General features: G+C 64.9%; 2 protein-coding genes across 2 annotated transcripts; both read right to left on the bottom strand.

Moving 5' to 3' along the window:
- Positions 1–24: 24 nt before the first annotated feature.
- On the bottom strand, positions 25–8,432 carry CHLRE_16g657850v5 (uncharacterized protein). The gene is made up of 19 exons (XM_001697791.2): positions 8,009–8,432; positions 7,847–7,901; positions 7,397–7,467; positions 6,568–6,678; positions 6,199–6,318; positions 5,777–5,998; positions 5,441–5,519; positions 5,054–5,145; positions 4,685–4,747; positions 4,253–4,351; positions 3,856–3,900; positions 3,445–3,592; positions 3,167–3,297; positions 2,615–2,790; positions 2,204–2,351; positions 1,685–1,884; positions 1,359–1,467; positions 787–1,033; positions 25–513 (listed from the first exon to the last, which is right to left on the bottom strand). Exons 1-19 carry the CDS (start codon positions 8,144–8,146, stop codon positions 356–358), a joined length of 2,412 nt encoding a protein of 803 aa, XP_001697843.2. The 5' UTR covers positions 8,147–8,432; the 3' UTR covers positions 25–355.
- Positions 8,433–8,608: 176 nt separating this feature from the next.
- CHLRE_16g657800v5 (uncharacterized protein) lies at positions 8,609–14,322 on the bottom strand. The gene is made up of 13 exons (XM_001697790.3): positions 14,231–14,322; positions 13,711–13,779; positions 13,457–13,516; positions 13,006–13,152; positions 12,526–12,639; positions 12,188–12,310; positions 11,779–11,880; positions 11,276–11,384; positions 10,853–11,047; positions 10,363–10,550; positions 10,002–10,138; positions 9,593–9,737; positions 8,609–9,441 (listed from the first exon to the last, which is right to left on the bottom strand). Exons 1-13 carry the CDS (start codon positions 14,255–14,257, stop codon positions 9,289–9,291), a joined length of 1,569 nt encoding a protein of 522 aa, XP_001697842.2. The 5' UTR covers positions 14,258–14,322; the 3' UTR covers positions 8,609–9,288.
- Between the last annotated feature and the right edge of the window lie 29 nt (positions 14,323–14,351).

Genomic DNA, 14,351 nt, shown 5'->3' with positions numbered 1-14,351 from the left:
GAGGAAGCGAGGCAGCGGCCCGTTTGCAAATCGGCATTACATCGCAGCACGCACCCTTGATTCCCCAAGTCTCCTGCTCCCCCGAGTCTCCACCCGCACTGCTCCTATCCAGCCCTTGCCACCGAGCTCTTTGCAGACGGCCCTTGCTTCCCTCCATCTGTATCCCTGCTCACACACACTCTCACATCTATCACTCATCATCACCTGATTTGTTGGCCCACCTGCAACCTGCTGCCGCCACCTGCGGCCTTGACCACCTACCTGCCTTAGGCGCATCCACCGCCACCACCCCAGCCGCCCCACCTACCTCCAACTACCTCCTGGCCTGGCCACCACCACTCGCGCACACCGCCCCCTACTCGTCCTCCTCCTCCTCTTCCTCGTCCTCGTCATCTGACACCTCCACCGGCTTGATCGCCTCCTTGCCGCCGCCCGCCGCCGGCAGCGCGGGCTTCCGGCCCTTGGCCGCCGCCGCGTCCTCCGCCTCGTCCTCTGAGCCGCTCTCCAGCTCGCCTGCGGATAACACCGGCACGATGCAAAGGCGCAGGCACAGCGGCAGTGACAAGGCGGTCCGCAGGCGCCAGCGGGCGTGCTATGGTGCACTGCTCCAGCGTGGGATGCGACAAAGGAAAGACGACCCAGCCCGCCGGCATCTGGCCCCCATTAATTGCCCACGCGTCCCGCTCCCACCCATCCTCAACGCCACACAGCTCCACAACCTTCGTAGTCCTAGTAGCCCACCTCACAGACCCACCCAACCCCAACCCCATCCCACTCAGCACCCACCCGACTCCTCGCTGTCGTACTCATCCGAGTTGAGCTCGTCCTCGTCCTCGTCCTCCTCCTCGCTGTCGCCGTCGCCCGCCGCGCTGCCGGCGTCGCTGGCCGGCGCCTCGCCCGCCTCCCGCGCCTCCTTGGCCTCCTTCTTCCTCTGGCGGCGCTGCCGGCGCGCCGCCGCCTCCTCGTCACTGTCGTCGCCGTCGCTGTCCGCCCACTCCTTGGCCTTGGCCAGCGACTTGGCGTCGCGGCCCTCCTGCGGGTGTGGGTTGGTGGGAGTGCGGCAGGCGAGATTGCGGCAGTGGGATTGTGGGTTGGGAGTAGCGGACGGAGGCAGCCCAGCGGCCCAGCAGCGCAATCGCTCCCTCGCCATCACACAAGGCAAGCCTGCCGCCCCTCGCGGGCTCCCCGACGCCCCCATGCCCCCCGACCGCTCATCAGAGGCAGCTGTAGTTGCCGTGTTGCAGAACTGGTGGTCTGTCACATGCCAGCTAGACCCCTTCCTGCCAGGATAACGCTGCACAACAGCAGCCGCAGCCGCAGCCGCCGCCCCCCCCCTCCGACCTGGCCCGCGGCCCCACCTGCGCCGCGCGTGTGAGCGGCACCACGCGTATCCTCAGCGGGATGGTGCGGTCGCAGCCCACGTACGAGTCCGACATCACCACCACCTGCAGCTCGTGCTTGCCGGCCCTGTGGCGCGGGTGTGCGAGGGGGTGCGAGCAGGTGTGTGGGTGCGTGCGTGCGGGTGTGACGGGGAGGTGAGGGCGTGCGTGTGAGCGAGCGAGAGAGAGGACTAGGGGCGGGTGCGGTCCGCTGGGGTTTACAGAGAGTCGTGGGGCGCGGGGTACAGCCCATCACATGACCAATAATTACAAACCCGCTGGCCGTTCCCCTCCGCGCATCTCACTTGGGCGCGGCGAACACCAGCTCCACCACCTGGCCCGCCTCCGCCTCGCCCTCGCCGTCCTTGCCGCCGGCGCCGTCCTTGCCGCCGGCGCCCCCCTCCTTGTCGCCGCCGCCGCCGTCCTTGCGCTGCACGCCGTTGCCGTAGCGGCTGATGAACTTGTCGGCGGTGGCCAGAGCTTTGGAGCGGGAGCGGTCGCCGTCCTGCATGGGGACATGGAAGGAGAGGGGGTTGCGTTCATGACTAGTTGACCGAGTAGGCAAATCTTGGAGAAAGCGCAGACGTCAGGAGTTGGTGACGGAGGGTGGGAGGGAGAGAAAAGGAGGAGTGAAGGGGCCGCGGCTCCCAGTCCCGCTCGGCTCTCAGCTTGACCTTCGCGACCTCCCACCACACCTTCCTCGCCAAAGCCCATCCACCCCATTCCAGTCTCGACCTTGCCCCCCCCCAAAAACACGACCTGAACGGACTCCCAGTCCACCTCCCTACCCTTCTCCCCACTCTCCCCCCGTGACCCCCACGCACCTTCTTGTCCGCGCCCTCCGCCGCCGCCGCCTTCTCCCAGTCCTCCGCCAGCTCTGGGCGGCTGAAGCCCACCGCCTCCGCCTCCACCAGCCCCACCTTGCTCCAGGACAGCACCGCGTTGGCGGCGGGGTCCACCAGGAACACGTGCCTACGAGGGGCGGGGGTGGGGAGGGTGGGTAGACGTGCATGGTTAGTTAAGGAGAAGCAGAGTTGTAGCCAGGCACATGGGTACAGCAGGGCGGGTAGCCGTAGGTGTGTGTGTGTGTGTGTGTGTGTGTGTGTGTGTGTGTGTGTGTGTGTGTGTGTGTGTGCCCCAACCCCCGGCCCCTGGCGCCTCCAAAGCCCTCAACCTGAGGCGCCACCGCCCCACACCCACACCCACACTGTCCCACGGACCACCCACGGACGCACCATGCCTCGTCGTGCGGGATGGGGTTGTTGGGCGTGAAGGCGCGCACCGCCTTGCTGCTGCCGCGCTGCGGCGCCTGCGCCTCGAAGCCGGGGCTGTTGTGCGCGGGCCGCGTCACCAGCAGCTGCAGCTTGCACTTGACAATGTCCTGCTCCATGATCTCATCCTCGCCGGGCACCTGCGCGTGCACGTTACCGCCGCGTCATTAGGAAATTAATATAAGATAGGAAAGATAGAGATGTGAGGGACGGGGGCGGCAATAGAGGTGAGGGCAGGTGGGGTGGGGGAGACACTCGACGCATGGCGGACACAACGTAAACGCCAATCGTTGCGACGCCGGCAACAGCTGTGGGCGCCGGCCGGCGCGGGGCAGCGCCGCCCATCGTCCCCAACCGGCAACCGCCTCGCCCTCCTGCAGCGCCTCACAGCTTCAAGCCTGCCCCGCCCCCACCCACCCCGACCCAGTCCGCCTCCACTTCCGCTCCCCTCCATACCCACGCCCTCTCACGCCCCTCCCTCCCGCCTCCCACCGCCACCGCGCCTACCCCTCCCACCTCGCACTCGGCGCGCACGTGCACGGCGGGCAGTGTGGCCAGGAAGGTCGTGACCGCCTCCACGCCCGCGTCCTCCAGCCCCGCCGCCTTGAGCGTCTCGGGCAGCTCCGCCGGCGCCACGTCCTGCAGCTCTGCGGGTGTTGGAGGGGCGCAACGGCGCACACAACAATTACGACTCAGACGCAAGTTTGCGGGGGCTGGGCAAAGGAAGAAGTGGCACGAATCATATTTAGGAAACGACACACATGCAGGAAGCACGCAGGCCTGCTGCTGCTCACCCTTGAGTGTGGTCACGCGCTTCTTCTTGAGCTTCTTGACTGTGTCGCCGTCAAAGTGCGGCAGCTGCAGCAGGCCCGCCAGCCCGTCCGCCGCGCCCGCCTTGGCGCCGCCGCCGGACAGCGGCTTGCGGTTGCTGACGGACAGCGCCTGCGGGGGCGGGCCGTGGGGGAGCGAGTGTGTGTGTTTTATACAGGGGACCGTGTGTGAGCAGGTAATCTTGGACCAAATACGGCGGAAGTACACCGGTCGCCGACACGGACGGCGCGGCAGCATGTCGGCGGGAAGTATGTCCGGCCAGCTGGAAGGCGCCTCCCACCGCCAAGAGCCTGCTGCCTCTTCCCAACAACACCTTCCCTGCCCTCCCTCCCGCCTCCTCCCTCCCGCCCACCTCCTCCCGCCTCCTCCCTCACCTGCGACACACACTGCATCATCTCCACAATGGCCAGCGCGGGCGTCTGCGGGGGGTTACATTCATGATTCGTTGTGTGGGGGCGTCGGGCGGGGGCGTCGGCAACAGGTGGAGGGCGTCGGCAACAGGGATGGCCGTCATCGGCAGCCAGCGACCCAAGGGCAAGAGAACCCGCCCACCTCCGGCACTGCCTCCGCCCTCCCTCTGCCCCTTTGTGCGCCCCCCTGCTTGTGCGCCCCATTGACTATGGGACCTATTTCACTGGGCTCGGGCACATTACCCCACCCCGCAACTAATGCCTCTGCCTGTACTCCACCCGTTTAAATTGGTTCGGTTTAGTTCGGGCTGATATCTACACCCCCCCCCCCAAAACGCGCTGCCGCCGCTGAGGCACCCACCATCCAGCCGTACCCCGCGGGCGGCCGCGGCAGCACCGCGATCTTCATCATCTCATCCAGCAGCAGCGGCGTCTTGGTCAGCACGAAGCGCAGGTCGGCCTGGAGGCACCAGAGTGGGTGAGGGCGGGGGAGAGGGCGGGGGAGGGCAGTGGGTGGCGTTGCAAGCATGAGCAGGCGACAGTGGAGCCCCGAGAGGGGTGCGCGAGGCACTTCACATGCTTCGGATCGTGCGCTTTCGCGGCGCACTGCTAGTGTGCAGCTACCGCCATGAACGGCACGTTCCGTCCTTTCGCTCCCCCTGTTGGAAGACCCCCGCTTCATAAACACGCACACACACAGCCACCCCCCCCACACACACACACGCGCGCGCGCGCACGCACACACACACACACACACACACACACACAAACACACACGCCCCCCCGGCCCCACCTGCAGCGTGGCGGGGATGTTGTCGTGCTCCCGGTCCAGGTGCGCCAGCAGCAGCATGTGGGCCTGGGGGAACAGGGGCGGGGGCGGGAGTGCGTGCGCGTGCGTGTGTTAGAAAGGGATGCAAAGAGCACGTGTGTATGCGCGTGTGTGTTGGGAGCATGACGGAGGGACCGCAAAGGAGGAGCGCGGAGTGTCAGGTGCCGCGGCACAGAAACGTGTGGCCTGTGCCGTCGTGCAACCAACCATGCCGCCTGCATCCCCCTCTCCCCAATAAACGATGCAAACAAATACCCCCCTCTCCCCTTGGAACCAAATTCGTTGGGCTCGGGCACATCCCCCCCCCCCGCCCCCCCCCAAACATACACAAACCTTGAGCACGCTGGCCCTCCTCTTCCAAAAGGTGGGTTTGTCCTTCAGGTCGCCGTTGTTGCGGAGCGTCAGCTTCCGCAACTCCTCAAGACCTGCCGGCCGCAACACATACACACAGGCAGGCAGGCAGACACAGGCAGGGATTGGTGGCGACACAACAGGTCAGCCCACAGCACCACCACTGGCATACAGCATCGACAGCATCGACACCCAGACTCCCAACCCCATATATCTTTCACGGTCTTTCGTCACGCCCCCAGACCCCAACCCAGTCTCCGGCCACCCGCGCGCTGCTGCCGCCGGGGGCCCCACAGCCCGCAACCGCCACCACAACACCGCTGCACCGCCGCCTCGCCCCGCCCCGTCTGCATGCCGGTCCGCGCTCACCGTAGCTCTGTTCGCTTGGTGTGGGCAGCGTGATGAACTCCATGGCGCACACCAGCGTCTCGGGGATGCGCACCAGAGACTGCGGGGGGCGGCAGAGGAGGAAACACACACACACACGACTTCCCTTTTTGTTTCCTTTACACGGGTGCGGGTTGCAGCATACGCAACCGCCACCGCCGGCACGGCCCGTGTGCCCACCTGTGCACCCAGCCCTCCCCTCCCTGCCAGCTTACACCCCCAACCCCCTGCCCCTGCACTCCGCTCTCGTTGCGCCCCCGCCCCATTTCCCCTCCCCTCCGCTCCCCTCCCTCCCCTCCGCCGCCGCCTCTTCCGCACCTGCGCCTCTTTGACCGAATACTTGGAGTGGAAGTAGAAGGACAGGGTCTCCTGCATGACGCCGTTGGGGCCGCTGTAGCGGTTGCTGTTGAGCATGTGCCAGCTCACCACGCCCAGCGGCAGCAGGATGCCCACGCCCACCAGCCCCAGCAGCATCAGCGGCGCCAGGCGCGAGTCCTTGGTGAACAGCCAGGTGGGCAGCGCCACACCCACGTCCAGGGCCTGGAGGGGGGGGGGGGCAGGGGGCAGGGGCGGAGGGTTTGGGTTTGCAGAGGGGATTGCAGCCCCGCACGGCTGCTCACGGCTGCACTCTGGCTCCCCCTTTCATATCGGGCTCTGCCCCCAACCGCCCCCGTCCACCGCCCTTCCTCCATGTTGACTCTAGTACCCCCCCCCCCCAAAAAAACACCCACCCCACCCACCTGCGGGCCGTCGGGGTGTCCGTACTTCTCGTAGTTCTTGCGCGCCGCCTCGTCCGTCAGTGCCTGGTAGGCCTTGGTGATGTACTCGGCGAAGTAGGCGTGCGCCTTCTTGTCGGGGTTCTGTGGGAGGAGGGCGGGGCGAGGGCGTGGATGAGTGACTGCGGGGATGGCTACACGGATGGACACAAGGATGAACGGCACTGGGCGAGTTGGAGTGGAATAGTTGGGTTGGGGCCTAAGGGGCGACGTGGGCGACTTACAAACACACACCTGCCCCCTCATGCACCTGCCCTCCCCACCCTGAAACTCCCCCCCCCCCCCGCGCCAAAAAACACCTACACCTCGTTTCCCCCGTGTCCCTTCCCCCACCTTGTCTGGGTGGTACAGCAGCGACATGCTGCGGTAGGCCTTCTTGATCTCCGGCGTGGTGGCGCCCGGTTCAACACCCAGGATCTCAAACGGGTCAAACGGCTTCAGGTCCTGTGGGGGGCAGGGGCAGGGGCAGGCAGGCAGGCAGGCAGGCAGGCAGGAGGGGTGGTGGGCATTCGAGTTGACTACGGTAGTAGCGTGACTCGCAGCACGGGGGCAGGCGGCGGGAGGGGCTACACGCCCGAGCCCAGCAAGTAAGTTCCATCATCATCAGAAAGCCCAGGGGCAGGGAGGAGGCGTGCGCATGATATGGAAAGGGAGCGTCGCCGAGAGCGTGGCGGGGCGGCGGGCGGGGTCAGCTGCAGGCGCTGAGCGCCAGTTGCACACACGCCTAGCCCCCGACACCACATTGCGTGTGCCAGGCGCGCGCTATGCAGCCCGCGCTGCTTGAAACCGCTACAGTTACAGCTCACCACTCGTTGCAGCCGCTACACGAGGTCGGCCACCTTCCCAGCTTCCCGACCCCTGCCCGAGCCCTCCCCGGCCCCGCCCCGCCACAGGGCCTCCCTCAACCCGGCACAGCGGTGCACGAGCACGCGCATACGCCCCAGTCCCACACCTCCAGGTCAAATTGCCCCAAAGCACTCGGCCAAGTCGCCACGGCGGGACCCGTAGCTGCCCCCGTCGGCCAGCTGACGCCGCCGCCCCGCGTTCTCGCTCAGTCGCAGTCCCCTTGCCCACCAGCAACCCCCCAAACCCGCACGTTGGGTGGAGTTCTCGTCAGTCGCATCTCCGTGCACGCTCGGCCCCCACGCATGCCTCTGCCTACCTTGGATGTGATCTGCACATACCACAGCAGCAGTCCCCACAGCACCCACAGCCCCAGAAGCACGAGGTTGCCTGTTGATGTTGTGCAAAGCGGACGTAGTAGTGAAGGTGAGAAAGAGGAGATTAAACAGTTAAGAGGGGCCTTGCATGTGGCCCGTATTGTGGAGGCGATGCTGGGGTCGGGGCAGGGGCGCAGTGCTTCTGCGCTGTCGCCGACGCGGTGCCCAGCATGGGCGCGTGCATGCCACGGCGTAGCGTCTCCACCGCTGTGGCACTGTGGCGCCCCCTCCCTTCCCTCCCTCTCATAGTGCCCCTTCGTCCAGCCCAATCCCGTCCGCTAAGTGGCTTTGTGACGCTGGTGGACTCCTCAGATGGAGGCACTGCCGCCTGGTCACAACACGCTGCAACAGTCCTGGACCCAGCCGACCCCGCCCGAGCCGCGCGCACGCACCCTTATTGAACAGCTTGCGCAAATAGCGCGACGCCGTACTCTTCTTCTGTTTACCCTGTGCAGTTGCGGCGAGGAGGAACACCAGGCGCCGCGGCTCAAGCAATCAAGTTTGGGTTCTTGGGATGTGCAGCCCGTTGCCGGCGCTTGAGCTGGGCTGCCCACCTGAACATAGGGCTGCACCACAGTCTCCTCCGAGCCACCGCCAAACACGCGATAGATCGTGTAGGGAAACAAGAAGAGCGAGTACAGACTGAGCAGGAAGATCGCAAAGAGCGACGTGCTGCCCTTGTGTTCTGTCATTTTTCAGCCGTTAATCCTCGCAGACTTTTGGATCAACTATAATCGTAATGCCTCAAGGGCCGGCGGATACACAGAGCCAAAGACTGGCAGCCGCTTGCGCGGCGTGGCGCCGTTAACTGTCAGTTCCTCTTAAGTAGACTCAAAAGCCAGTCTTATGAAACAATATCAGAGACAACAAACGCCGGAGCCCAACTTGCCAACAACGTCGCATCGGTGCCCATTGAAGAATCATTGCTGTCCCTTTTCCCGCCCGTTTGACGCTCGCGTCGGAGAATTGAGGCTCGTAGCCCGGGTTAAGTTAAGTAGCGGTAAAACAGGCAGTGCAAGGCTGTCTGGACGGCCGTGTCAGCGGTTGAGCCTGGATTGGCGGGCAGGCTGGCGGGTTTGGGAGTGCGGGTGAACAAGCCAAGCCCCCAGGCCCGATGCGATGTCGCTGCAACAAGTCTTCAGTCGACACTGCATTGCTACCCCAGTGTTTAAAATTGGAAAGATGGAAGGATGGCACGCAGGCTGGTCGGGCGGACGATGCGCAAAGTTTCGTCGCCGCACATTCACTGTGCTGACTGCTGGGCAACCCCGCCACGCCAACCACTTCACGCACTCTCAATGCAACACCTATAGCATGCAACAGATCCTTCCTGGCTTTCTCCGCATCACCATAAACGAAATCAGGCATGAGATTCACAGAAGGGATACGGGCATACACTCATCAGTCATCACACACACGCAGTTGCACCTCACCACCACCCTGCGAGGAGTAAAGATTGCTTGCCAAAACACGGTATTCCTGCAGCAAGCAAGCCACGCGCTTTCTTCTTGTCATTGCACCTGCACATCCTTGCACACGCACTCTTCAGTCCTTTGCCTACCCAAGCACCCACTGGCTCTCTGCCCCCGACTGGCAGCCTCTCAATGCAACCACACAAAATGCATCGAAACGCATATCTTCCGCTCTGCTCTTCCTCAGAACTCTCAGGACCAACTCCACGAACTCGCCCAACTCTCCCAACTCAAAAATGGCCAACGGCGTCACCCTCCCCTTACCTCACAATACCCCCTCCTCACGCTCTCTCCACTTCGGTTCCTCCTCCTCTCCCTCTCTCCTCTTCGGCTCCTCTTCACCTCATCAGCTGCTCAGCCCCTCACAGCGCCCGAATGGTGGCCAGCTCCTGAAAGCGAGGCTGCTGCTGCTGGCTGGGGTCGGGGCCCAGGAAGGAGCCGTGCCAGGAGCCGTGCAGGCCGGCGGGCAGGCGGTGCGGCAGGCGGATGGTGGCCAGGGGGCCCTTGGACAGGTGCTGCGGCGTTGGGGGTGAGGGCGGGTGGGTGGGTGGGTCGGAGGTGAGGGGCTGGGGTGTGGCGTGGGTGCGGCACAGGGTGTGGGGCCGGCGGTGCGGGCGTGGTGGTCCTGACACGACCGTTGTTTTTGTTACACACACATGCACGCACCTGCGCATCCAGGATGACCAGCTCCCCGGTCTGTGTGTCGGCGTTGTGTACCGCTACCAGCACCCAGCCCTCGCCCTCGCGGCTGTCGGCGCCGGGCCGGGGCACGAACATCGGCTCGCCGGGGAAGCGCCGCGGGCCCGCGAACCTGGGGGCAGCAGGGCGCAAGGCGGCACAAGCCGCGGTGGGTTTCAGGCTTCAACGGCGAGGGCGAGAGCACGCAGTACGGCACAAGCAGCACTGTTGCCATGTGCACGACGCATGTAACCTGTTCCCTCCACCGTCTGTGTTGTAAAGAGCACAAGGAAATCAAAGCGCAAAGATATTGTATGCCGTCTGCGTGTGTGAATGTGTGTGTGTCTCCCTCTCATGCAGTTCTGCACAGCGCCCTACCCGGGCCCGCACCACCCACCACACGTCCGCCTTCACGCCCGGCGCTGTGCCGTCGGCGCCCGCCGCCACCGCCCGCTCCGCCTGCTGCCGGGCCGCGGCGCTGGAGGTGGCGGGCGTGAGGCCCAGCTGCGGGTCGATGTCAGCGCGGAACACTCCCTACAGGGCGTGTGCGTGTGGGGCCGGGAGTGCATGGGGGGTATGGGAGTGCACCGAAGGCGGAGACAATGCGGTTTCCTAAATGACAACTCCTTGCGATAATGCAGCCGGGACGTGTTTCCTGAAGGTGGCCCACGCGGTCTGCAGCCTCCACAAAGAAGCGTCTTCCCCCCCCCAACACCCCCCCCCATACACACACCAACACCCCCCTCCCCGCCCCCCACCTGTATGGGCCCCCAGTGCAGCGGGTGGTCCACCATGTCGCAGCCGCCGAACACGGCGCTGTGGGGCCGGGCTGTGGCCCGCGGGTCGGGGCTGGCGAACTCCACGGTGCGGCGCAGCAGGCGGTGCGGCGTCACACGGCCACCAGCCGGGTCCACCACCAGCCGAACCAGGTGGGAGCGGCTGCCGCCTGTGTGTGAAAAGGGCAAACGAAACACGAGTGTGTTTGTGGGCCGCCTTTTGTGTTTGTGTGCGGGCAAGGGAGCCGACAAGCGCGTGTGTGTTAGAGAGCATAAGGAGAGGAGACACGGCGTGCATGCTGCGGGTTACTGTGCCGGGGTACTGCCCATCGCCTGCAGTGCTGCATGCCTGGCTTTGCACTACCCATACACCACAGACATAGACACACGCATCCATCCTGTACCAGGTGCTCCGACCCACCCCATCCCCCATCTAACGCCCCGCCACCCACCCAGCCGGCCACCCACCCACCTGTGTAGTAGTCAGGGCCGTAGGTGTACTGGTTCACCTCGAACGACACCTTGTCCCACGCCACCGTGTCAATCACCACCACCGGCTCCCCCGCGACAGCCCCCGCCGCCACGCCCGCCTCGGGCTCGGGCTCGAAGGCGTTGACGTGGTGGAACACGAAGCAGGGCGGGATCTCCAGTGTGCGCGGCACCAGGGCTGTGCGTGTGTGCGTGTGTGTGGGGGGGAGGTGGCCCAGAGGTCAGGAGGTATGAGCGCCAAGCCCAGACACTGGAAGGCAGAGGCGGGTGCTGGGCGCTGGGGAGTAGGCGACAGGGGCGTGCGGGGTATGTGCTTCTTGCCCTGGAGGCAGCCGCTTGCAGGGCAGGCTTTCGGCTATTGCGTCGCGTTTCAGTTGCACGCGGCATTCATCCCGGCGCCACTCACACGTGCTTTTGCCGCTGGGCCGCCCCGGCCGCGGCACCAGCACCACACGGCCGGGCTTGTCAGGGTTGTAGGTGAGGCACTCCGCGATGGAGCACTTGCTGAACACGTACTGGGGGAGATCAGGAGGACAGGTGGGTAGGGACAGGTGGGTAGGGACAGGTGGGTAGGGACAGGAGGGCAGGGGCAGAGGAAGGCGGGTCAAAGCCGTGGGACGGGGCTGCAGTTGTCGCATGGGAGGCAGATACGGTAATGAAATGCGGTGTGCGAGGCGATCACGAAGCGGACGTGCCGGAGGAGGTGTGACACCAGCTGCACAGCTGTACGGCCGCATGTATTACACTCCATTTGTGTTAGAGAGCACAAGCGAAGGACACATCCCGTGTGTACACGTAACATTTACGTGCCGTCGCGATCGCCCGCCCTCGACCGCCAGGCCCCGCCCCATCACCACATCCTTCCCGCCCCTCCCCGCCCGCCCGCCCGCCCGCCTGGCCCCCCCGCACCTCCGTCGCGAACTTCTTGCCGCTGAACTCGATGGGCCCCAGTATGATTATGTAGTAGTGCTCGCTGACCAGCATGTCGTGGATGAACACCATGGACGTGTTCTGGGTGCGGGCGCGCGAAAGAGAACATAAAGACAATTTGTGAAGGGTAATGGGGTGTTTGAGCCTCCATCAACATCAGCATAACGGGAAATTGAGAATGATTGCATAACCCATGTGCATCGTGCGAGTGTCTTGTCGCGCGAACGCATGCACGTCGCACTTGCGTGCATACACACGCATCACACGGGGACGTCCAACCTGTGCCGCCGCCGGCCGCCGGCCGCCCCTCCCCTCATGCCCCCAGGCCCTCCCCGAGATGGGGATTCTTCATTGGGCCCGGGCACATAACCCCCGCGCCCCGCCTCACCTCCAACTTGTGCACTGTCTCGTGCACCAGACTGCCGTCCTCCGCGAACTCGTAGAAGGTGACCGCGCTGCCGCCGAAGCCGGTGGCGGTGGAGAACGACACCCAGCGCTGAGAGCCGTCCGCCTGCAGCAACATCATGCGGGGGGAGGGGAGGGGAAGGGGCAGGCGTTCATGCACAACAGAGTTATTAATTCACGAGCGTGTGTGTGTGTGGGGGGGGGGCAGTGGTCACTTTGGGCAAATTGAGGGAATAATTCCATTGGCCGCCACGCTTGTCGTCTCCGTGTAGCCGCAGCCGCAGCCGCAGCTGCATTCCCTCTTCACGCTGCGCCCCTCACCTCAGTGGTGATGCGGTAGTGGGCGGCGAAGGTGGTGCCCTTGAGAGCGCCGCCCATGCGGCTCTCGCCGCGGGTGGCCAGGCTGGTCGGGTCCATGGCGTAGGGCAGGCCGGCCTGAGGGGGCGGGGGGCGGGGGGGCAGAGGGTTTGAGGGGTGCGGAGGGGAGAGGGTTACATTCATGATTAGGTGAGGGGGGTGAGGTGAGGCGGATGGGCGGCGAGAGGGCAAGAGCTGAGGGAATGGAGGGCGGAAGGGAGCGGAGGCTGCGCGAGTGGCCGGCACCAGCGCCTTTGATGGACCCAGACTCTGGTGCAGCGCGGCTCAGCGCACCACCTCCCTGGGCTGCACCCAAGGCGCCCTCCCGCTCTGCACCTAGCCCTCATGAAAGCACACACACACACACACACACACACACACACACACACACACACACACACACACTCCCCGCTTCCCCAGGTCGGCCCCGCCCCACGCCCTCACCTCCCACAGCGCATACAGCTGCCCGCCCCAGGCCAGCACGCCCGTGTTGGCCACGTTCTTGAAGGACAGGTCGAAGGGGTTGAAGAAGGGCGAGCCGTCCGCACTGCCCCGGCTGAAGGAGTTGCGGAACAGAGGCCGGCCAGCCTCCTGTGGACAGGGCGAAGGGGAAGAGAGGGAAGAGGGGTGAGGAGCGTGTGCATGTGTATGACACGGTGCATGACACAGGAGGATGAGCGGGCAGCCGCGTCCCGCCGTAGTTCCACTGCGGACGCTGTCCTGTTTTGCCACGTAGACGCACGAGTTTATCGTATACATGCACCGTACCCCGTACACCGACGCGTCGGGAGCTGCTGGTATAATGGTGCGCGCGCACGCACACGCACGCACACACACACACACACACACACACACACACACACACACACACACACACACACATGCGCACACGCACCTGTTCCTTTTCGAAGCCGGTGGTGCGGACGAAGCGGTTGCGGAAGTACGCTTGGCCGTCCTGCGGGGGTGGAGGGAGCGTGAAATGACGCAGAAGCGAGAGCGGCATGACCGAGCACTGCATGATGCCAGTTACACAGAGAAATGCTTGCAGCGACGACAACGGTTGTGGCCGAGGCCGCTGTGACCCCTGACTGTGACCCCTGCCTGTGACCCGCAAACTGGGCCTGCACAGGGCTGCGCCCCCCTCCCCACCTTGAAGGCCACGGACAGAATCATGCCGTCGCCGTCGAAGTTGTGGCGCTTGTACCTGGGGTTGTCCACCTGGGCAGGTCGGCAGACGAGAGCGGGCGTGCGGAATGAGACGGCGTGAGCGGCAAAATGTGGTTGTCGGAGTGTGGGCGTGTGTGGGTGGAGCTGTCCCTTCTTGCCACATAGTATTCATGTGTGGCCGTCTGTTCATGTGTGGCGCACGTTTACGTCCCGTACATGTGCCGGGGCTGCAAGGTGGGCGGGAGCTGGAGCGCGCGTGTGTCCCTACGTTCCTCTGCAGGTAGCTGCGTGGCTGCGCCCGTGTCACATGCCGCCCCCTACAACTCTGCCTGAAGCCACAGAAGAGAGGGTAGCCGTTCGTGCGGGGGGAGGGGCGGTTGCGTAAGTCTGAAGGAGGGCGGCCCCCTGAGCAGCTGGCACCCCGATGTGGCGGCGTGTGATGCGGCTGGTGTCACACAGACATGGGAAGACGGGAATCCGCAATGGCCCGACAACGTTATGCACCGGACTTCCTCAGCAGGGCTTCCATGGCGCCCCGCCAGTCCTCTGTTTATGTGGATGGGGTCCTACTGACTTTGTCTGGATTCGCGCTGCATTGGATTGAGGGCCTGCTCTCTCGTTTG

The sequence above is a fragment of the Chlamydomonas reinhardtii genome, chromosome 16 (assembly GCF_000002595.2).
Source record: "Chlamydomonas reinhardtii strain CC-503 cw92 mt+ chromosome 16, whole genome shotgun sequence".
In the NCBI taxonomy this organism is placed as follows: Eukaryota; Viridiplantae; Chlorophyta; class Chlorophyceae; order Chlamydomonadales; family Chlamydomonadaceae; genus Chlamydomonas; species Chlamydomonas reinhardtii.
The sequence above is the reverse complement of the archived record's forward strand: the minus strand, read 5'-3'. Positions and strand labels throughout refer to the sequence as shown.

Excerpts from the sequence above, each read along its gene's own strand:
- CHLRE_16g657850v5 (XM_001697791.2), bottom strand. The coding sequence starts at position 8,146 with ATGACAGAACACAAGGGCAGCACGTCGCTCTTTGCGATCTTCCTGCTC. Across the intron at positions 7,902-8,008 it reads TGGTGCAGCCCTATGTTCAG|GGTAAACAGAAGAAGAGTAC; the intron begins GTGGGCAGCCCA and ends GCAACTGCACAG. Across the intron at positions 1,885-2,203 it reads CGGAGGGCGCGGACAAGAAG|GACGGCGACCGCTCCCGCTC; the intron begins GTGCGTGGGGGT and ends GTCCCCATGCAG.
- CHLRE_16g657800v5 (XM_001697790.3), bottom strand. The coding sequence starts at position 14,257 with ATGGAAGCCCTGCTGAGGAAGTCCGGT. Across the intron at positions 11,385-11,778 it reads GCAAGAAGTTCGCGACGGAG|TACGTGTTCAGCAAGTGCTC; the intron begins GTGCGGGGGGGC and ends GATCTCCCCCAG. Across the intron at positions 9,442-9,592 it reads TGGTCATCCTGGATGCGCAG|CACCTGTCCAAGGGCCCCCT; the intron begins GTGCGTGCATGT and ends CCAACGCCGCAG.